Source organism: Rhinolophus sinicus, chromosome 4 (genome assembly GCF_057876585.1).
Source record: "Rhinolophus sinicus isolate RSI-liver-muscle chromosome 4, RSI-T2T, whole genome shotgun sequence".
NCBI lineage: Eukaryota > Metazoa > Chordata > Mammalia > Chiroptera > Rhinolophidae > Rhinolophus > Rhinolophus sinicus.
This window is the reverse complement of record NC_142504.1, coordinates 105,179,690-105,203,673: the sequence shown is the minus strand read 5'-3', so window position 1 is coordinate 105,203,673 and position 23,984 is coordinate 105,179,690. Positions and strand designations below refer to the sequence as shown.

Here is a 23,984-nt window from a genome sequence, read left to right as displayed (position 1 = left end):
AAGAAGAGTATTAACCTAGCACAGAAGTCAGATAAATCTGGGCTCATTGGGTCCCAGCACTCACTATAGAGTTGTTCCTTCTTGGCCTGATGACAATCCCTCTGAACCTCAATACTGCCACCTATAAAATGCAGGTAAGTATTCCCTCTTTATAAAGCTTGGGCAGAATCTGATGACACTGTCACGTTCCCGGCACTGTGCCAGCTATCCTGTAAACACACAAAACAGTCTGTGAATACGTTACCCTAGGAATCTCTCAAATCACCGCTCTATAACCTATTAGAAGTATAGACTTTACAACATATCTAATCTCTCTTGCCTCGGTTTCCTTATTTGCAAAAGGGAGAGAACCACATTATCTGCCGCATCAGACTATTGGGAGGGTCAAATGAGCTCAAACCATGCCTGGCACATAGGACACACTTAATAAACACGAGCTACTGTGACTCACTCCCCTCTTTCCTTACACCCCATTTTAAGAAAGCATGACTCTATGGTAAACCACATGGAGGTTCTCAAAAAATTAAAAATAGAAGTACCATATGACCCAGCTATTCCACTTCTGGGTATTTATCTGAAGAAATCCAAAAAGACAAGCACCCCCTATTCGCTGCAGTGCTATTCACAAGAGCCAAGCTATGGAAGCAACCTAAGTGTCCATCAACAGATGACTGAATCAAGAGATTGTGGTACATACATACAACGGAATATTACTCAGTCATAAAAAAGAATGAAATCTTGCCATTTGCAGCATGGACTGACCTAGAGGGTATTATGCTGAGTGAAGTAAGCCAGACAGAGAAAGACAAATGCCATATGATTCCACTTACATGTGGAATCTAAACAACAAAATAAACGAACAAACAAACGCATACATACAGAGAACAAATTCATGGTTGCCAGGTAGAAGGGGGATTGGGCGGCGGGGCGAAAATCAGGGAAGGAATTAAGAAGTACAAATTGGCAGTTACAAAACAGTCATGGGGATGTAAAGTACAGCACAGGGAATACAGTCAATAACATTGTAATAACTATGACGGTGCCAGGTGGGTACTAGACTTATCGGGGGGATCATTTTGTAAGTTATATAAACGTCTAATCATTGTTGGAAACCTGAAGCTAATATATCAGTATGTCAACTGTAATTGAAAAAATATGTATTTTCTAATTTTAAAAAGCAAGCAAGCAAACAAGCACAACTCACTTATTCCAAGCACCTCACAGTGGCCAAACACCACGACTCGTTTCTGCCACACTAGAAAGTGCCGAAAAGGCTCCTGGTAAGTGCAGAGTGGTCCCACTGATCCCCGCCTGTAACTGCTGGTGGGCTTCCTGACCTACTGGTGTCCACTTTTGCTGTGTGGGATGACCGCCACACTGCCCCACGGCATCTGTGTGCTCCTTCACCTGTGACTGGCGTCCTTGGCTCTCTCCTGACCCTAACACTACGGAGTTGGTGCTGGGTCTTGACTTTCCATCGCAGCCCCAGCTCGGCCTCAAGTACCTGCAAGTAGAAGTTTCTGATCCCACCACCACAAGAGAGTGGGTTTGTTCCTTCTGTCGGGGCTGAAGTCATTTTGCACAGACGTCGGCATCCAGGGGCGACCCCGCACACACACATGGCACCCCAAGACTCTGTTCTGGCACCAGCCTTTGCACTTGCTTCTCATAACCATCTCTCTTCCACACCCACCTATTACCTGAGTCCTAGGCAGGTTTCCGCCACCTGTCTACACAGAGTCTTTCTGAGAATTACAAAAAGCACCTGCCCTGGATGGCAGAGTGGGTGGGGGTGAGGGTGAAGCCCGATGAGCGAATGGCACGTCCATGAGAATTAGGAAAAAGTGGCCCTTCCTCCAGCTGGCAATCCAGTGCCATACATTCCATAATTAGATTCCACTTATTGAATTTGAATCAATTTACTGGGCAATCGCCATGTGCCAAGGTCTCTGGGCTTACACCAAGGAATAAGACAGGGCTGTTCTCTGAGCCCGGGGATAAGAGTTGTTTTGTCCTCTTGGGCTGGGATTGATGGGGGAAGAGGGGTAGGGAGCTTAGACGAGGTGCCGTCACCTGAACTGGGTCTGGCGGGATAGTGAGTAGTGCCGAAAGGATGCCAGCAGATTCCACGCCGAAGGGAAACGGAAGCAAAGACAAGAACCAGCACATGGGGCACATGTAGAGAATGGGGAGTTTCCAGTGAAGGTGGAGGAAAAGGGAAGAGGGAAAGATGTGGCAGATCAGGACCCAGTCTACTCACACTTTCAGTAAATATTTCTTGAGAATCTATTACGTGCTAGGCTTGGAGAATAAAAAATAAAATAGAAGCCTAGCCATCGGAAGCTAAAAGTCTACTTTGGGAGAAAGAAACAGCTCTACTGACAGAGCGACATTACACGTGGTACTCCCGGGGGGCAGGGCATACCAAGGAGAGGACGTCATCTGCCAGGGGACTGGGGGGTGGCCCTGTGTGCTAGAGGAGATGACAACTGAGCTGAGTGGTAAAGAAGGAGAAGCAGGAGTTGCCCAGATTTTCGTGGGGGCAGGGGAGGATGGAACCAGAGGGCTTGGCTTACCGAGTCCCACGGGGACTTCAATCCTACACGTAAAGGAGACTGAGACTTTACTCCACAGGCAAATGCAGACCAAAGGAGCTTGCACGCAGGGGAGCTGAGTGCATCCCAAAGGTCCGTGCCTTTGCAGAAACACTCTGCAGCGGGGTGGAGATGAGAGGTGTGGAGATGCTGGTGCCTCATCGCAGAAGGCAAACGTGATAATCCATCCACAAACACTGAGGCGGGAGGGGCAGGTGCAGGAGGAAGCTCCCAGGTAAGGTGTGTCCGTGAGCCCCTCCACCACGCTTTACCTCACGAAGACAACCAAAACGGAAGTGGGTACACACTATGGATGCACGGTTTCAACATGGTTTTACTGCCTTTCTGATGGCATTTTACACAGGGCCTACTTGGTAAAACAGATTTTCTTAGGCTCAGCTTAAAAAAAAAAAAACTTAAAAAATCGCATAGCGTTTTGTCTATAGTATACATCATAAAGATTGGGTGTCTTTGATGCAGGGTGACCAGCCTCCACTTACATCCTATGTCCTCACATCCCATTTGATTTAGTATTTATTCCAGACAAAAGTGTCCCTGTTTAGTGACAGATTATATGGCTGCCCTGCTTTGACCTGCAAGCGTGGTCCAAATGAAAACATCTTGCTCTGTGACTGCCATTTCCACATAGACCAACTGCTCAAATGTTCAAGGAGAGCGACAGCCCAATTGTCAAATCTTCTTTCAACAAAGCCTCTTTTAATAAAGTTAGATTTTGCTGGAAGGAAGCTGAAAAGTGATCTGACACGCTCAGAGATGGATTGGGACAGAGACAGCGGAGCAGGAGAAGGGCATTTCAGGTACAGGCCTCTCAAGGGTGAATCCCCTCCCCAACTCAGAGGCAGGCCCAGAGATGAGGGCCCCACAAATTCCAGTCCTCTGAACCGGAGCCTAAGGCAGCCTCCCAGGGGCAAGGAGCCCAGCGGGCAGACACAAGGGGTGCTCCCCGCCCCCACCCACAGCCATCACCATCGGTTGACCCACACTCCTGCCTCTCCTCCCCTTCACCCTGACCCTCCCCCACCTCAGACCAATGACCCAGGCTACCTACCTCCCCTGGAGATAAAGGAGAGGATGCCCCAGAGACCATAACTCCTGTCTTTCAACACAACAACATGTGCATTATATGATTTCTACCACTTCGAAGTTGCTGACGCTCTCGCTCAAGAAAACCGCGCTTCCTTCTCCATCCGTGACTCCTTCTACAGCAGGAGCTCCAGTTCTTATCCAGCCCTTTTTCTGGGAAGGGAGCCTGAAGGACAGAGGTGGAGGGAATATTCCGTGACAGCTGAGGGTGAAGGGGTTCTGAAGGGCAGCGAAAAGGCTGTCACTTCAGGGGAGAGCAGAGAACACATGACCAAACCTCCCGCACTCATTATAACTGCTACCTCAAAAATGCGTGAGAGCTGCCAGGAGACTAGAGTCACCCGACTCCAGCACGCCCGCTACGAAGTCCTCCATGTTTTACACTAACATGCTGTGACAGAGGTGGTTTTCAAGGATTTGCCCAAGAGAACGGGGAGGAGAATGCTGGTTATTGCGCAAGACAATAAGGCAATAAAATGGTGCCACTGTAGAGTGATTTGCGAACATGGCATGAATCTCCACTGTCACCTAATCCTTCTATTTAGGCGCACGCATTGGCAAATGGGTCCTTGAAGCACTATGGCCCTTCAGAGAAAGCTGACCTCGGAGAGAGGTGGAGCGGGAAGGAGGAAGGCAGGCAGGGGGTGTGTGTGTTGCATTTAGCCAACTAAGAAAATGAAGGCCAGAACGAGGATTCAAGGCTTCTGACTCATTTTCTGGCGCTGTGTCCATGCAGCCACAACACTATTTATCTTTCTAATTAACATCTTGAATCATTATGTACAGTTCCTTTCTACCCTGTCCTGAAGAAATGACCCTCTCTTCATAGAAATAGTAAAAATTCAAGACTCCAATTTGTCTTCTCAGATTGAGACCTTAATTTCCCGACCAAGTTTAACCTCCGATTTTCTGAGCAGAAATACAATCTGGCTCCATTTCATTTTTTATGACGGGTTTTGGATAAAACAAAACCAAACCAATCAAAATAAACATCACAGAAATGTTCCAAATCCAACTTCTTCCCTCAAAACTATAAAATTCATTGCAATAGGCATTTTTGACATAAGAGTACAACCTACTACTCAGCATGCAAATGTCTAAAATTAAAACAAAAAAAACCCACCAATTTGCCCAGTCTTATTCTTGGTGTTCTGAATGGTAAGCAGTAGGACAAAGACACTAAAAAGTAAGACGCCTCTGTCCCCAGTGACTGTCTCATCGAGTCAGACAAGTGACATAGCAGAGTATTAGCACAGGCACATCACAAACCACCCAGGGCAACTTCAGGGTCAAAAGAGGAAAATCCTGCGGGTGGGACCTGCTCCCCCTCCCACATCACCAGCAGCTCAGGCTGACGTCAGAGCCCCTGGGTGTGAGGTTTCCTGCCACACAACTCAGACGGCGAACCCTCAATTAGACACTTGGAGCACACGTCAGTATAGGAATTTTAAAAAAAACATTTCACTGATGTTTCACACACATCAATTTTATTTTTTGGTAACTTCTCTAAATACCATTTTAGTAACCAAATTTCTTTGATGGGCTAAATGAAAACGGTGCATGACGACAGGACAGAAAATAAAGAGGTCTGCCTACTGATGGCAGAAAAATCTTCTTCTGGGTGCGCGGGAAGATGAAATGAGCTAGACAGAAGGGGGCCTCGTCACGAAGGGTCTCCGGTGTGAGGTTGAGGCCCTGAAACCAGAAGGCCACTATGGACAACAATACAAGGGACTCACAGGATGGACCAGTGTGGTAATGAGCTGACTCCCACAGCAGGTAGCTCTCCCCAGCAGCCACCACGGCCCTCATGGTTAAACCCCAATGTTGTACCGAACGTGCAGGGACACCGGGCAGGAAAACAAGAGGCCTGTTCTCATCACTGCTCTAGTACTACTGGTACATGCGACTGGGCAAGTAGTCACCTTTCTGGACTTAAGCTTTGTCAACCACAAAACAGGAACGTTGCACTAGAACATGTAATGTCTCCTCTATGTCTAAAGTTCAGAGGGTCTTTGTTCTTCAAAATCTGGTTCAAACCCTGTTCGAAGTGGCTCTAACCTCACTGCTACCCGTCCAACATGCAACAGAACGCGCTGCAGAGAGTAAACAGGAATGAAAGGGCTGATTTAAAGATACTCTCTGAATATTGGGTGCAACCCCCAAAATAAAAAGGTTGAAAACACCCAGAAAGATCAGGCTGGATCCCCACTAATACCTCTGTAAAAGCCACAGAAATCACCAAATGCACCCATATTACCAAATCTCTTACTTCAGATGATACATGTCAAAGAATATCTTCTTCTCCTCCGAATAAAGTGACACCTTTACGCTTCCCTAAGCTAAGGATTTTTTTTTTTTTAAAAAAGGAATATGTTATAATGAGCACAGACTTATCACCAAACTGTATTTTTTTCCACTGTGAAAAGCAGAAACATGAGAATCTGATTTCCTCCTGAGAGCCACCCACAGGAAGCACTAAGCTACTGACTGCTACAGTGATACCAGGTCTGGCTCCTGAACCGGCCGCCTCAGCGTCACCTTCTCAGTCAGAAACTGCAGGTGAGGCCTCCAGGTGAGTGATGCATGCCTGAATTAGAAAAGTGCTTGAATTGAGTCTCTAAAAAACCTACAAAAGCCTACGGAAAAAAAAAAAGCAAACATACCTGGCTCCAAAGATGTCCTTTTTGGCGAGATCAATTCCAGAAACAACCTTCACTCTCAGAACACGTGACTCTCCCTGTTGGACGGGGGGAAAAAAAAACAAGTTTAAAAAAACGGACCTTCAGTGGGTCACATTCTCACCCAGTATGCAAAGTCAAGGACTCCTCTTCCGGCCAGACTGAGATACAGAACAAACCAACTCGAGCACAGGCCATTCTTCCTTACACGGAAGGTCAAAAAGCTACATTCGGCTCAAAAATCCTATGACCCTAGAAATTTACAGCAATCCAGACGAACTGAACACAAGTTTAACTCAAACTACGTCACGCAGATCAATTACTTCTGCCATTGAAAGGAAATGCTTCCCAGTTGTACCAAGAACTCACACTCACATATGACACCACTTAGATAAGTGCCCAAATGCAAGTTCCCGTAAATTTAATAAACAATTCCTCCTTTGAAGTTTATGTGTTTGTGTGTGGGGCCTGAGGTAGAGACGAAGTTCACGTGGTAAAATATTTCAGCGTTTATGGTTTCAAAATGTCAGCGCTGACAAACACACTCCCTCAGTTCCAGTAAAAAGATCATCCTAAACGGAAATCATCCCATACCATCTCCAAAATCATTCCTTCATTTATCTGCTTATTTATTCATTCATTCCAGTATTTTCTCAGCAGCTCCTATGTGCCGGACACTGAGGTAGGCCTTGAAATATGACACGAATATGCTTTTAGTCAACTGAGTGATGAGCAGGCCACCAGCACAGGACCCGTGGTGGCACCACACCCCAGGGCACGGGTGGGAGAAGTACTTAAGGCTAAGACATTCAAGACAGACGAGATGGCTTTGGGGTGATGGCAGGCGGAAGTCCAGGTTGGTTTGGGCCACTAACTGGTAACGTAAGTTAAAACAGAGGATTAAGTTGAATTCAAGGAGCCTATGAAACAACCTTGTAGAAGAAAATAAATGACTAAACTGATAAATGGGAGAGACGTCTTGTTATCCACGTACAGTTGGTAGTTGGTAGTTACCACCAGAGGACGTCGGAAAGTTATCCCAATGGGTAAGACGACAAAATAGCTAGGGATGGAGTCCTTGGGGATACAAGCACTGAGGAGTAGAAGAGAAGGAATACAAAATTCATCTCGCCAATATGGTTAGTCCAACCTAGGCGAAGAAAAGAAAACCTACATGACTGTATGCATCATATAACGTCAAAGGAGATAAATGCAAGTGAGATTAAACATGGAGAGACCAGGATGTTGACGCTTTGTCAATTAGCCACACAGATCAAGCAGGCATACATGCAGTTGGAACCCACGCTTGAGGTCGTTTACTTCCCAGGATTCTTTCATCCATTCAACCATCCCTCCAGCCATCCAGCTGTGACACAAGGCTGCCCCCATGCAGACATGTGGGGCACGTTTGAGAAGAGGTTTCTCAACCTGTGTGTGCTTATGATCCCTTTCAAGTGAGGCCTGCGCTCAAGCTTGGCAGCATTTAGTGTGTCTGGCAGCCTTCGCCAAAGGATTACGACAAGTCAGGGACAAACCGCCTATGCATACAGTGTCCCCAAGTGGTTACCAAGGTTTCCGGGGTTCTATGCTCTGCCGTTGGTTCCTGTAAGTGCTGCGTGGGAATTGTCAAGGATTCTTTCTTAGCACAGATGTTTTCTAGGTGAAGGCTCTGTTCTGTCTCTCACAGCAGGCTGTACCCCACTGTCAATCGCATGACATCTGCTATGGCCTGCTCAGCTCAAGAAATGCCACAGTGAAAAGTACTTTTTACACATGGATCACAATTTGGCAACACACCTGTGTAGAGTGCACAGTATATTTGGGGAAGAGTTTATGGCCCACTAGTCCCCACAGCATACAAATAGAGAACCGTGGGATGAAACGAAATTCTTGTCTGCCAGGCTAAGGGGTTAAAGACTACTTGAGAAGGAATGAGGAATCACTCAGAAGAAGAAATGGAGGACAGGGAACATATTTTTTCTGTCTCCCTGCTTCCCCCATCGCCCTAATTACAAATATTGCGAATCAACAATTCTCCCAAACACAACTGGGGGGGGAGGGAGGAGGGGAGAGCCCGCCTCTCTGGTCTGGACCACCCATGGAGGGTGGATACTGCTAAGGGAGAAGTGTTAAATCTCCGGCCAATCCTTGGTGCTGGGAAAAGAAGATGCTTGATGTGGCAGCAGGAAGGTGAAAGGACCTTTGAGAAGGAGGATGGAGGATCTGCTGAGCAGTAACTCCTTCTGATAAGCAACTCACGTAGAGCAGCAGGTCTGCTTCCACCCCAAGTTTCCATCAGTCCCAGTTCCACGTGGGACTGATGTGGGGGAGATACAGAAGGGACGGTGTCTAGGATGGGAACCAAGATATAGTTGCAAGTCACAGAGCAGACAACAAGAATTCTGGTAAGAAACCATTTCTTTGTCTCGTAGCCCTTGGAATTCCCATAAATCCTGGGCAGGGTCCTGGACTTTCCACAAACTGGATAGAGAGCTCAACCTTGTCTGGATTCTAAGGAACAGCATAAGCACTGCTTGGTTTACATCAATGTTGGTTTACATCAATGTTGGGTGAATGTTCTTACATTGGGTGGACAGGCCAATTCATATCAGGCCAATCCAAAGGCATATATTTTTAAATGAGGGAACATTCATATGAATACATGAATAAAAATAAATTTAAGGACTAACTAAATTTTTGATGGAAATTGGCCTATTCATTTAGTGAGTATGAGCACCTGTTCTAAGACCTGGGGCTACAGCAACACAGATAAAACGCCCCACCCAGCCCAGCCCACCCTCTAGTGCTACCGAGAGCGTGCTCTCTGAGGGCTCTCAACTCCATGGGCAAACAAACCAGGAGAGTCAGGAGGACAACTGGAAATACATAATGGTAATAATTTTAAGTGCTTTATTGAGCACTTAACATTTTGTACACACACCCTTTCACCAAACAAGTTCTCATTTAGGAATCAATCCTAAGAACACAAGCACAGATATGACAACAAAACGATCCAAAAAACTAGCTAAAGATTAGTCACGTCACCCAAGCATTTTTTTTTAATCAAAAGAAATCCAAAAGTCCCTCAGAAGTGGGTATCTAAATGTTTACAGCAATTCTGTGCAATGGGCGACAATACTATCATTAAAAACACGTGAGGATCTGTAACGACCTTCATTAATTCCACAGGTTATTTACTAAGTCCCACCACCACATGCCAGACACATTATCTGGGGGTAGAGATGTGAGCAAGATGGAGTTCCTGCCTCAAGGAATCCACAGTCTAGAAAACAGACAGAATCTAAATATATAATGCAAACAAACAAGCAGGGCAACTTCTGATGGTAAGTGCTTCGACCGTAAGAAAACAGTTAAATATAAGCAACTAAGCACAGGGAGCAGGGAGGATATTTATGACTGGTGGTTAGGAAAAGCCTCTTTGGAAAGGAGACATCTGAGCTAAAACCTGAACGAGACAGAGTGTGTGATGCAGTGGCCGGGAAGTCATGGAGATGACAGTAAATGCCTAGGCCTGTGGGGGAGCAAGCCTGGGAGGCGTTCCAGGGAGAGCCAGCCTGGTGCGGTGAGGCCAGAGACCCAAGAGGCCAGCCGCAGCCAGTAGAGGGTGGGCATTCTTCCAACCACCTTTGGGAAGTTTTAAGCAGAGGAGTAACAAAATTTGACTTACACTTTTTAAAAGACCACTTTGGGTGTTGTGGGGTAATGGACTACAAGGGAACAAGAACAGAGGAGGGGGACTAATTAGAAAGAGATCTGACAAGAGATGGTGGAGCTTCGCATTGGATAGAAATGGAAAGGTGACCAGATTTAGCATACAAAAACATGTTTGAAATAAACTATTTGGTTAAAAAAAAGTTTCAAAATGGTTTATACAATTGAGTCAGAGATGTGCAAATTGTTCAACAAGCTATTTCCCTTTTCCATGTGGACCCCCCCCCCAACTAGACTACGTTCCCCAGCATTCCTTGCAGTTAGGTCATGTGACTATGTTCTGACCAATGGAATGTGGACAGAAATGATGTCCAAATTTTCCAGATCAGGCCCAGAGACCCTCCCACTCACCATCCTCCATTCTCCCCCATCCTCCTTAATGGAGAAGATCCTGAAGCCAAGAAGGGATAAACTCCATGAAAGGAGTAGAGTGCAACAGACCGTCCCCTACCAATCCTGCCCCCTCCACCATCACCTACTGACCCTGCCCAGGCATTGAGCTAGAAATAGACTTGTACTGTTTATTCCCACTGAACTGAAGGTTTCATTAGAAGTTAGCTTATCATATAATCTCATTTTTAAAATAAATATCAATTATATGCACAGGAAAAGACCTAGAAAGGATGATTTTAATAGCAATTACCTCTGGATAATGGATAACTTCTTTTTGCTTATCTGCTTTTTTCTTTTTGAAACATTAATTTTGTTTGGAAACTAATCTTGTGTAGAAACTTCAGAACACACATACGAAAAAAGAGAAAACATTTTAATCATAGGTTTAGAAATCCAAGCTTCCCTATTTCTGAAATGAATAAACCTTCTTTTGTCATAAGAAAAACAAACTGACAAGTTATATTTTAGCCAACTCACAAAGGTACAGAGGTGTATACTTGGAAGACATGAAAACGGTTCTCGTGTATAATATGTAGGCAACAGCTGGGAGATGAAAGGAAGAGAGGCTTTTATTGAGTACTTACTATTTACAAGCATTTGTTACAGGAAGTTCACTTCTCTCTGATGTTAAGGGCAGGGAGCAGGAAAGGCAATGTTACTCTTTATACATGGGGCTCAGACGTATAGCAAAAACTTCTTATCTTTGTTTCCTCCAAATAACAAGCTTGCATACAGATAAGCAGCTATTGTCACTCTGGAAGAAAACATATGACCAGGTGTGTGACCAATGTGTCAGATGCAATGGGCCCCAAGCCGAGCAACTGTACTTTCTGGAGCATTTTATTACTTTCATAAAATCTATGCATGACATTTTGGTCCCTGGTTATGACTCCCGTAGAATTAAATATTTAACAAAGGTGGCTTATGACAATGAAAATACTATTCGGAGATGGACTGTACAATGCAGAGAAAGCACAAGCACGGAAGAGGTGAGGCTGAATAACCACAGATATTCTCATGACCTTCAGAGTCTCTTTCAGTCATTCTTAAGCTGTTGTTTTGCATTGTTATTGTCTAACAGAGATGATTCTATGTATTTGACATGTGTTTTTCTTTTACACTTAATTTTCTAATTCTTCATCAAGACATAAACCATGATAAAGTGCCCAAACCATAAATTAGTGGCATAAAGGAAGTCCCAACTTATAAACAGGGGTATTGTGAAGGCTCATTTGTAAGACAGTTGTGTGCCATGCAGCAGCCTGCTCATATAAACTGTGTCTAAGTGGTTACCCGATTCCCATCCCCACCCACAAAGCCTAGTATATAATCTATCAAACTTGTTCCTACAGTAAAATAAATCTCAAGTTCCAACTCAAAACAAGATACTACAATTTACCTTTTCCCTTGTGAATCTGCCTGGTCTAGGTAACTTTGTATATTTGATCCTCTGTTTTTCACAATGGCAGCTGATCTCCATCCCAAAACGGTGACATCTGGGTTGGAAAATAGTGTTCTTTCTCCACAAGGATCCACTGTGACCCCAGGGTGCCACATATACCAGCTGTTCATGTGGACAAGGAAGTCCCGAGCCAGGGACTTGCACGTCTCGAACCTTCTCCCTTATGCATTTATCAATTTATGTATCTACCTTCCGTATTCTACACAATGTTTATCCCCCTCGCTATTACCCATAACACTCGCAGGCTTGCAGTCCACATTCCCCGGATTCAAAGAGATGATCGCTATTTTTTGTACCATGGAAATAGCTAAGCTATATATGTCAATTAACTTCAGTTGCTTAAAAACAAACAAACAAAAAGAAAACACAAGTAAGCGAACATATATAGAAAGTGTTCACAGTGTGCCTGCTACACAGTAAATATCATTGGTCTTCCCATGTTCACCTTCTCTTCTTCCAACTACAAGACAAAATCCTGTTCCATACGTTTTAAATCTCCTACAGAGTCCTACCCTCCCACATTCTAGTCATCTGCGATTCTTGTTACATCCTGTATCCTGTCCTCTACACCTCTTTCACCCTAATTCCTACCCTCTAAACCTTGTCCCCTCTTCACGCCATCGGTTCCCTGACCTTACACTGCTGCCATCCCTCCTGACTTTTATCTCTTTCACTCAGTTCTCCACTGTGACCTGCTAATTACACATTCAACAAAAACATACTGGTGACTATTATGCTCAAGGCATTGTGCTAGCAGACAGGAGGCGTACAAAACTGAACAAGATGCAGCCTCCTCTGCCCCTCTGGGGCTTACAATCAACTGTAGAGATTAGATCTACACATACCTAAAATATAATACAGGAGCGGAATAGAGACATGCGTTGTATGTGGTGACAACAAAGGTACAAGACGGAAAACACGTCCAGCTCGAATTCATGACGTCAGCAAACAGCCCAACTCAGAACCATCCACTGTAGCTGTTCACCATCGTCAGCCCAACATGTATTATTCTAAACAAGTGGAAGTCTGAAGGATATTAGTACCGGAAAAAACTGCAGAAACATAGGATTCTGAACACCCTAAATTTCTCAACCTTTACTAGATCAGGGCTATTATTATACCAAATAGAAAAGTTAAGAAATGGGAAGAATTAAATGATGACCTTCTAGAGTAGAATCGTAATTATAATGCTCAAGATGACTAACTTTCATAAATTGTGTTGTGTGGTTTTAAAATATGTCTACAAATTCTTGATAGTTCTCTCTTCAAGAGGTGGGACTTAATTTTCCTCCCTCACCTGGGACTTAGTGACCTCTTCTAATAAACAGAAGGCTGAGGAGGTGACAGTGTGTGACTTTGCAGATTAGGTAATAAAAAGCATTGCAGCTTCTCTCTCTCTCTCTCTCTCCCTCCCTCCCTCCCTCCCTCCCTCCCTCCCTCTCAGATCACTCCCTCTGGGGGAAGCCAGCAGCTGCCATGTTATGAGGACACTCAAGCCGCCCTATGAGAGGAAAGGTCAACGTGGTGAGACATTGAAGCCTCCTGCCAACAGCCATGAGAGTGAACCATCTTGGAAGTGGGTCCTCCAGCCCGTTAAGCCTTCCAGGGACAGCAGCCCTGGCTGGCATCTTGACGGCAACCTCGTAAGAAATCCTTTCTTGCTATATCCTAGTAATGATGGAGGCATGCATCAGAACCACCCAGCAAAGCCATTTGTTATTTCTTGACCCACAGAAACTGTGAGGTAATACATGTTTATTGTTTTAAGCTAAGTTTGGGAATAATTTATTTACAGCAGTGGATAACTAATGCCCATGGAGAATCCAGTGCAATAATTGGAGTCTAATGTCTCTCTTTGCTAAATTGAGATTTTCCCGTGTATTAGAAACAATGGTTTAATACATGGAAAAGACACCAGTCAGTCAAAGACTATAGCCTGTGTTGTCTATCGTGTAAAAAAGCATAGCATCTTTAAGGGAGAATTAACAGAACTTGATGACTTGCTCAATATAAGTGCAACAACTGTGTTATTTTTAAGAAGTTTGGCACCTGATGCCCCATAAGTACAGTCAATATTTGAAACTGAGACAACTCCAAAAAATTTAGGATACATGACCTTAAGTATGAAACTTTTTTATAATTCCAGAAATGACGATAACATTAGAGAGTAGCTGTGAAACTTACATTTACCTTTAAAACCACTTGCATCCCTTCTTTGTTCCACAGACTCGTTCATGGTACCGCTCATAGCAAGGTGGTCCCCCACCAGCTAGCAGAACCTCAAGTGTCCCTTCTTCCAGAAGCTACTGAGCACCTACCGTGTGCCCACCCCATGCAGTCACTATTCATGTGTGGCAGCTTGGCTTCATCCTAAGTCACCTGCCACCTCCTTAGTCCAGATGTCTCTTCTCTATTGTTCCAGTGAGACCTCCCCATGGACCGATGGATCAAACAGAAACTCCTCTTCCTGGCACCGAAGGCTCATCACAACCTGCTTTACTCCCGAACTACCTGTGCTCTTCGCGGTGACACAATTCCCTTCTTCCCTGACCTTTCCCACACAGCACCTCTTCACCCCCAGTGGTGTGCTCGGGTCCGTGAGTTAGTTATTCAACCAAAAGCGCTTACTCTGTGCTGAAAGCAGTACAAGGAATAAGGAATCAATAAGACAGAACTCACGCCCACAGGAATTTACTTTCTGTGCATCAGGAGAACACACACACACACACACACACACACACACACACACACACTTACAAGATGACATAGTTAAGTTGAATAACAGCAACGGATGGTATCATGCGGCAACTCAGAGGAGGAAGAAATTAATGTACCTGCAAGGGGTGGGGACAGGGAAATAGGCCAGAAAGTTGGGGAAAGCCCCAGATGAGTAGACATTTGAGCCAGGCCTTGAAGAATGAGGAAAAGGGAGGAACAACCTTTCAGACAAAAGAAGCAGGAGGGCGCCTCGAAATGGGCAGTCAGTATGCGGGGAGGTGGGGAACGGGAAGAGGTGCCTGGATCTGGCTTCGTCCTCTGTGCTGTGCAGGGCAAACACATTTAGGCACGTGAGTGGCAAATTCACTAATGACAGGAGCAGAGAGCAGACTGAAGGAGAAGCCAATTGAGAGAGAGGAGGGTAGGGGCACTAATGCCGGCTGCCACTCGGTCTGGCAGATGGAGGACACGGGACTGGTTCCACAGCTATTCCCGAGGGGGACAGCATGGCTTGGTGACAGACTGGCTCTGTCCTGCAAGGCAAGAGGAGAAGACATCAACTCAAGTGTCCAGTTTCAGTGTTAGTGGGGGCGGATGCTATTAAATGATAGAAAATAAAGGAAGACGAGTGGGTTTGAGGCTAAGGGAAATAAAGAACTTGGGCTTCTTGAGCTGAGGTTACCTTCCAGTGTGCAGGCAGAGAGGTCAAAGAGGCAGTTAGAAGCCAGAAACCAGAGCTCAGTCCAGTACAGAGGTCAGAAATGGACACCCAGTGTGGGAGGCTTGGCGCCTTCCTCTGGCCCGTCCTGCAGACTGACCATTTATTCTGGCACTTAAATAATAAATCACTGTAGTCTTTTTTTCATTGTAAGTCAGTCTCATTTTCTCAACTGAACTCTATGGCTGCACTGTCTAATATGGTAGCCACTAACTACCTGAGTCTATTTAATTAAAATCAATTAAAATTAAAAGTCAGTTCCTTGGTAACATTAGTCACAAGTTCAGTGCTCAATAGCCACATATGCCTAGTGGCTACCGTATTGGTCAGTGTAGACAGAGAATATTTCCATATTCACAGACAGTTCCATTGGACAGTACTGCTCAAAGGCATGCAAAAATGCAACAGGATTTGAATAATCTCTTGTGAAAGGAAGATAAGAAAGAAGGGATGGAGGCTGAAACCCCTACTTTTAACACAATTATAATGTAGAAGAGTTAAACTATGGACTTCAGCTATCTGGCATTGAGATGGGTTTTACTGTAATCACATGTTCTAGGGTCAAGATTTCCTCTGAAATATTAAAGACTGTCATGTAAATTAAGTATCCATAAATTAATAGCTGTGAAGTCTATCAAAGCAAATACTGTATAGTACAGTCTTCCTGCATCGAGACATTTAAAAACCCGTTATACAAATAAAGGAACAGCGGCGATGGTGACTTTCACAGAGTGTGACAAAGATTTGGGAGTTTTCGCTAAGTCCAGTATAGGCCAAGAGCATAACGAGGTGGCTAAATGTTGCACAGTAGTCACAGAAACAGTATTCAGGAGGTAAAAGAGGTAAAATCCCAACAGGGTTTCTTACTTGGTCCCTTTGAGAGAATTACTGATATTATTGGGAAATATTTAGAGGGAAAGGGCTGGTAAGAAAAGGGAACTAAACTCAGAAAACTGAGAACGGCTGACGAATAGGAGTGGCCAACATCTAGAAAACTACACCTTTAGAAGGAGCCCTGTGGAGTGAAGACAGACCAGGCCCAACGGGCAAACTGAAGATGACGGGAGGAAGGCCTTCTGACCATGACATCGGGCAGACCAGCTGCAACCGCATCCACTTGCTCCAGAAAGGCAAGGTGGCTGAACGTTAAATAAATTCCAACAGAATCACATCAGAGCACCCCTAAGATTTCTGTCAATTCTAATACAACAGGTCCTCAAATAACGCTGTTTTGTTTCCTTATAACATTGATGAGACGCCCTAGGAACTTAACGCTTGTTTATATCAGTTAGCCTATGGTAAAATTGGTTTTGTTATGTGCCACTTGGTGGCAGTTCCAAGAAGTTATAGATGACTTGTGAGGGCTTCTGTGCCCATTCCGCACAGCTGGCACTGAATCAGGCAGGGTTCCTCATACCCTCCCCTCTACCCTTACAACTAAATAGTTATTGTTTTGACCCATGCCTTAAAAGTCCTAGTATTACATTTCTTTCTTTCAGTGACAACATTACATGTCTTTGTTGCTGACTGCTGAACAGAGAAGAGCCATGGCAACCCAGGTGGTCATCCCAAGTTCTTTGCAGATATCACTATTCCACATCATTTCACCTGGAAAATACACCCCTGAAGAAGAGATGGGGAGCACATGGGCTTCGGGGTTGGTGGTAGGTTGAGGGGTTAGCAGTGGGTAGTGACTAGGGCCAGTGACATGCTAAGGGACAGGCGCGTCCCCAGGGGCCTCCCATCTAACACACAAGAATGCAGATTCCTCCACGTGCAGGTCAATTTTCAGAGTGGCTCTCAATTAGAAATGTTAGATCTTCAAATGCCAAGAATCCACAGTAATTCAGTGATTATGGGGAGGGGAGAGAAAGGTGCCACTGAATGGTGTCCATGAAATGAATGAGCTGGCAAGAGTTCCAGCTTAAAGGACATGGCCACTCTCTTCCACTAATTAAAAATTCTCTTTTTACCAGAAGAGTTGGTAAAACTCCATGTAAAAGGTCTTCAAAGAATCCATTTATCAATGGTCCGTTTGTTCCAAAACTCTAATCATAAGACAGGAAACATTTTTAAATTCCCACAAGATCACTAAGACAAGAATTATCTTGTGTTTATAGCTCTAAAAATGATCATAGTAAACAATGGCACTTTGTTGAAAGCCAAAAGTCCTAGCTCCAGATCTAAATTCTATATTTTTCATGGCACTCAGAACTCTGACCTCTCGCAATGAAGTCAAGTCTGGGTTTCTGGGTGGAATGCGTAGTTTGACTAGAAGGAACTGGAAGAGGTCTGGGTTTCAGGAGGCAGAGACTGCCAAGGGCCCCAAGGAAGACATTCGCGGGGTGCACTGGGGTCCCAGATCAGGATCAAGGAGGATCAGAAGTGTGGCTCATGTCAGTGTGCCAAGCGCTCCCGCATCTTGGAAAAGACACACATGAAAAAAGCCGGTAAATCATTCTGGTGTCAAGTTTTAGATTTTACAATGAGAAAATGGCATGTTGCAGGGCTCTGAAGGACCACGGACCGGTACCTTTACTCTGTAAGCCAGTTGGACACATGCAAGTTGCAATCAGCCGGAAGGCTGCAGGAGCGCAGAACAAGCGCTTAGTCGGATTACTCCATCACAGGCTGTGCTGATCTCCACGACAGAAAGACTCCTCCCACTGCTTCCCAAGTTCAAAGAACAGTACCAGACAGAAACCTTCCTTCGCTTCCACTTCCTGTGCTCCAGACTGCCCGTCTCTCTTCTATTCCCAGGCTCTGTCCTGAGTGTGCGACACAACTGACAGGTTTTCCCTCCACAGATTGCAACCCAATTCCAAACCTGCCTCCTGGAGATCTCACCCACGTTACCTGCATTGAAACTGTGGACGTTCCCAAACTCTTCAGCCACACAGTTATAGATCATTTCTTGGTTTGCTCCCACAAATACCTTATTCATGACTGGCTTAATCCTCAGAAGGTAACTATTTCTAATTCCTGGCTCTCACACCCAAAGATGAAACGAGACAGCAGATTATGGGCGCGGGGGGGGGAGGGGGGGGGGCGACAAGAAGGCCAGAGGGCCACAAAGCGATCTCTTAGCTTGCTCAGCACTGTTTTCCTAGATTCTAGCAAAGAGCAGGGCACCCACATGTTTTTTTGTGGTTTTTTTTTTGGGGGGGGGCTGGTTAACTGAGTGAATGACATCAATCCAAGGCCAAGTTTTAGAGTGAATTACTAAACATTTTGTGAGCATATACAAAAGGAGCCACAATCTACAGCTGAGGTTCGCTAAAGAGTGAGTCACTTGCTTCCTTTTCTGGTGAGGTTAATCGCTGCATAGACTCTGGCCAAACCACACTCTAGTCTTACAGACAAGATGACCGTGTGACGGTGAACTGACACTAAAGCTAAGCAAGAAGCGGTTGGTTGCACCCAGCTGCCAACTCCTATCCAAAGTATAATGATTAGAAAGCGCCAGGAAGGTCTCAGGGGGTTACCTCATGGGGCTCTATTGTTAGCTCCATCCGGGGCAACATTCTGTGCCAGGAAAATCTGGATGGGGATATTGATGGCGGGCTAATCCAATTGGTGGTGGATACGCACAACTGGATAAAATGTCAGATGACTGGATCAGAATCCAAAAAGATTTCACCAGGATGGGTGATGGGCCAGAACTCCCAGGACGGCATTTGATAGTGGCGTGTGCACTTAGCTGCCGGAGTTCGTGCACAAGAGAAGGACAGAAGAGCATCAAAAGTGGGGAAACACCTGTGAGGTTGTATTTTATCTCAAGCTCAGCATTATGACCAAGTAAACCACTTGCGTTATGCAAAGTCCAGAGCAGGGAGTGTCACCAGACTGTGCCCTGGGCCAGCATTATGTAGAAACCCACGTGGCATGACTTACTTAGGAGGGAGGTGGGTGTTGTTTCACTTGGTTTTTTTAAGCCAATAGAACAAAATCCAAACAACAAAAGACTAAACAACCATTAAGAAAAAAATGAGGATGTCCTCTATGTACAGGCTTGAAAATTCAAGACATACTGTCACACGAAAAGGCCAGGTGGGAACATGTGGAGTATGCTATCCTTTACATAAAAAGGAGGAAGGAGATGTGCTCGTATACACACACCAGTATTTGTTTGCATGTGCATAAAGGAAACTCTAGAAGGACACAAAACTGGCTGGTTGTGAGGACAGGAACCAGGTGGCTACGGACAGAGGTCTTTGAGACAGACAGGCAGACACACATACACACAGACTTCTCACTGCACAGCCTTCTGTCCGTTTTTAATTTAACACCATTTAAATGTATTAACAACTCAAAACACTTGTTTTTAAGTAGCCAGGATTGTTAATAAACAAACAAACCAGACATCACATGAAGACTTAGGAATGTTTAACCAGGCCTTTTTATTAAAAAAACAACAACAATACAGATTCTTTCTGCAGGAAGGGAGGTGGGGGTGTGTGTGGCAATCAGTCACTGTATGTTATGCGGCTGCAAAAGGCAAACTGCAAGCAAGGAGTGAAAGCTGCAGGAAGGCAGATGCATCTTACTGAGGGGAAGGAGATTCTAGTCATTAAACCTCCTGCTCAAACAGAGCAGGTGGCCTCCTGAGTCAGAGAGCTGGCTGGTGAGAACCGGCGAGAGCAAAGGCCGGCCACCTGCCAGAGATGTCACCGAGGGAGGAAAATGAACCAGATGGTCCCCCCATCCCCTCCCAACTCTAAGATGTGATCTTAGAAGACCTGTACCTGAGGAGCCAAGAACCCAGTCTGAGGCGATTTATGCAAGATCACACACTTTCAGTGTGTATATTATGTAACTTCTCTAAGACAAAACCGAGGAATAATAATTACAATCCCCATCTATCTCCCAGTGAAACACAAAAGATGATGCATAAATCAGAATGCTTCCTTAATTGCAACCAGTTTCAAAACATCATGAATGAAATAACCAATAGAAATAAGAGCGTTCATAAACATTGGGGGGGAGGGGGCGGGGGTAAAAGGGTAGGGGGGAGGGTCTCATTTGCTGTTATTCTACATCTTATTCCAAAATGGATTTATGGTGGCTAACTGGCTCTAACAAGATATGTAAAATTCTTCTTATGAGGAATAGCAACACTTCTGCAACAGTTGCTTCTGCATTGTCCTAAGAGACAACTGGAAGGGAAGGACTAGAAGAAAGAGCAAGTGGTTACTGGATCAAGGAGTGACTGGAGCTAGCCTGAAGGCTGCAGAAAAGCTAAACGGAAACAACACAGAAAAGCAAAATCAGCAACAGGAACAAGCGAGTTGAGACAAACCTCCCCTAGGGAAAAGCTGCAAGCAGAACTGAGCGGTCCCATTAGAAAGCTTAAGAAGCCACGCCACCCAGTGCCACAAACCTAGGAGAGCTGCTGGCAACCATAGGACAGCACATCACGGGGTGACAAGGATAATGGGATTTGTGCCACCGTTGATGGCCAGAGGCCCACAAAGCAACCCCTTCCTTTGAAGGCCTTCCTAATTCCTCCCGCACCTCCTGTCATCTCTGTGGCTGAAAAGCCAGTGGCAAAGCATGAGTGAGGTTCATCTCTAACTTAGCTCCCAGGTATCAGAATCACGTTCATGGTCACTGGCTTCACACTTCAAAGGAGACAAGTATGCCAGAGGTATTGAGCTCACATTGGGCAGAATCACCACCTCTAGAGCTGCGCTTCCTTAAAACGTGCATTAGCAGATTCCACATTGCAGCTGAGCCTCATTATTCAGCAATGCCGTTTTATGACAAAGACGTAACTCATTAATGAGACGGTGACGGAAAAATTCTATTCCTAGCTTACTGGAATGTTGCCGTGTTTGGAATCATGAACTTTTTTTAAAAAAGCAAACTAGGAATCTGTTAAATTATTATTTTTTCAGTTTCCTCATAGAAATACTGAAAATTACAGAATTTCGTCTCTGGAACTTGGACTTTTTTTTTTTTAATGTAAAACTATCAAAGTCAAGTTTTCTCACTTTTTTTTCAAACTACAAAATAATTACTACGTGGGTGTGTACTGATTCAAAAGATATATATAACTAAGTAATAGTAGAAGTAAAATTACAAATGTTGTGTTACTTCCAACAGAACACTTTCGGGGGGGTGGGGGGATGGGGACGAAGAATGTTAAGGTGAAGACAGCTGCAGGATGCCAGCGAGTGTCAGTGTGCTAGTTCTCTGAAAGACCATCTGAAATACATTTTAAAATATTTATTCCTTTTGCAGCAACATTTTGTGAAGTCTGATTATTTCTGAACTGTCATGATATGGAGTTAACATAATGTAGGAGGGGAGAAATTCCAACATGAAGTGAACCTTTCAAAACTGCTTTTGTTTTTCTACCTACATATGCACACACACGTTTCCTTCCCATTGTCAGAACTGCATCTGAAATACAGGAGGCCCTTGTAAAAATCTGATGAATAACTGGATATGTGAATAATATCTGGGCTTACCGGATCCTGCCCTGGCAGCAGCTTCTGAGAGTTTGGAAAACTGAAGCTTCCCAGTTCCAGGTGGGGGTTGGGACGCAGCAGGTGCTAACAGGAGCTGTAAATGTCACTTCATTCTGCCCCTAGTGGTTACAGCACACAACTCCTCACTGTCCCCTCTGTCTGAAACAAGAGTTCTACCCCAAGAGCAGCCGAAGGTCCTATGCGGTCCAGTAAACATACAGAACGGACAGAAGTTCAGTTCCCGTGGAATCGTGCAAAGTCAGGACAGCCTGTGCATAGTTTTCACTTTAGAAAACATCTTGGACTTACGGCCTTTTTTAAGGCCCGTATCACATGTCTATTTTTTACTTTATTTTTAAGGGTTATCTATCAAATATTTTATTCGTTTTTCTTTTATTGACCAATCTCTGCTGAATGCCATTTCTTTCTATAATTTGAAAGTCATGTTTTATCTGAATGCCAAGCACTTTGTACTTGGTTTTGACTGTCGATGTTTAGTGATATTTAGCAACATGCTTTTTCCTTTGACTCTTCCAACATGCACACTAGGAGACACAAACATCAACCTCTTCCCACTTCTAATTTACATTTCTTCAGCTACAGGCCTCATTCTGTATCTTTTATAAAGCCTCTGTTTTTCTTTAGGTCCATCTATAAAGAACCTGTTAGGTTTATGAGGGTAATTTTTTAAAAATTATTATCCAATGAGAGATTGTAGAACCTACAAATTCATTCATCGGATGATAAAACTCATGATATAACCATCCCACCCAAAGGGGAGTTGGAGCCAGACAACCTTGACCTGCTCGTTTGGTGTCCTCTGGCCCCTAAAACCCCAGGGACACAGGAAGGACCTCAGCAGCCCTTCAATGGCTGGTAACAGTCATGGAATGTTGATACCCGTCTTGCCAATTCGCCGCACATTTCCCACACTTGATAGGTGCTAGCTCTCTGCAAGATTCTATGCAGGAAGATGTTCTAAGAAGCCACCGGACCAGCAGGGAGCATCTTCTTGGAAGTACCAACTTTTCTGGAAGTCTTAATGGGCAGGACGGACAGTGGTTCTCAAAGTGTGGACCCCAGACTACCAGCACTGCCACCATCTGGCAACTTGGTGGAAATGCTAATTCTCAGGCCCCACCCCAACCTCCAGAATCAGATTCTCTGGGGCTGGGGTCCAGCGAGCTGTGTTTACAAGGTCCCAGGTGATTCTGAAGCACAATGAAGTTTGAGAAACAGTGTTATTAAATATTAAAGCAAACGAGGGAGTATCCCAGAGTAAATTGGGCGATTGGCACCATTTTTAAAGATTTCTCATTTGCAACTGGGCTGCCCTGGACTCATGTGCAGGGATAAGCTCAGTCCCCTCTTCCCAGCAAAAACTTGGATGGACATGTGTGAGAAGGGTCAGCAACACTTCTGCATGCAGGGGACCCCAGATCTGCATCCCCAACACTCACCCCCTTCGTCCAAGCATCCCAGCCCTGAATACGTCCCGCTCTCTGAGCCAGCAAGGCTGAGAAGAGGAACTGCGATCTACACCAAAAACGAAACAGATTCTCAGTGCTCATCTCAATGCCTCTGTCCCAGAGCCTCACAGCTTCCTAAAAACTCATACGAAGAATCACTCCGTGGGGAAAAAACATATACCGAAACGTGATCAAAGGTTCCTCTAGGGTGGTGGGAATTGGGAGTATTTTCACTTTCAGTCATAATTTTCAATCATGTCTGGGTGGTTCTTTATTCTTCTTTTTCCAAAGAGCATGAATTATGCTTTCATAAGAAGAAACTCAAGTGTTTGCATGAAAAGATAGAACGTCTTTACACTGCAACAGATTCTTTTTATGTCTTCCAATATTTACCGAATCTTGCTTCTATCCTGTGGGCATAGATTATTTATACTCGATTTCATCAAATATATGAATAATATATTTTAATAACCACACATGCACACACACACACACACACACACACACTCTCTCTCTCTCTCTTCCCGTCCTGACCTAGGAACACTCAGGCACTCCTGGTTACACCAGTCTAAGGCTTTTCTTTGAGCATCGCCCCGGCTCCACCCTCTTACACAGGCTCCTCTGTGCTCTCTAATCCCAC

General features: G+C 44.7%; 1 protein-coding gene across 3 annotated transcripts in view; it reads right to left on the bottom strand.

Moving 5' to 3' along the window:
- The window catches only part of NEDD4L (NEDD4 like E3 ubiquitin protein ligase), a 310,035-nt gene that overhangs the window by 207,673 nt on the left and 78,378 nt on the right, over positions 1–23,984 (bottom strand). For all 3 annotated transcript variants that reach the window (XM_019755309.3, XM_074339904.2, XM_088798016.1), the window contains one exon: positions 6,365–6,438. In XM_019755309.3, the coding sequence (XP_019610868.2) occupies positions 6,365–6,438 (74 nt within the window). Of the gene's footprint in view, positions 1–6,364; positions 6,439–23,984 lie in introns of those variants that run through there.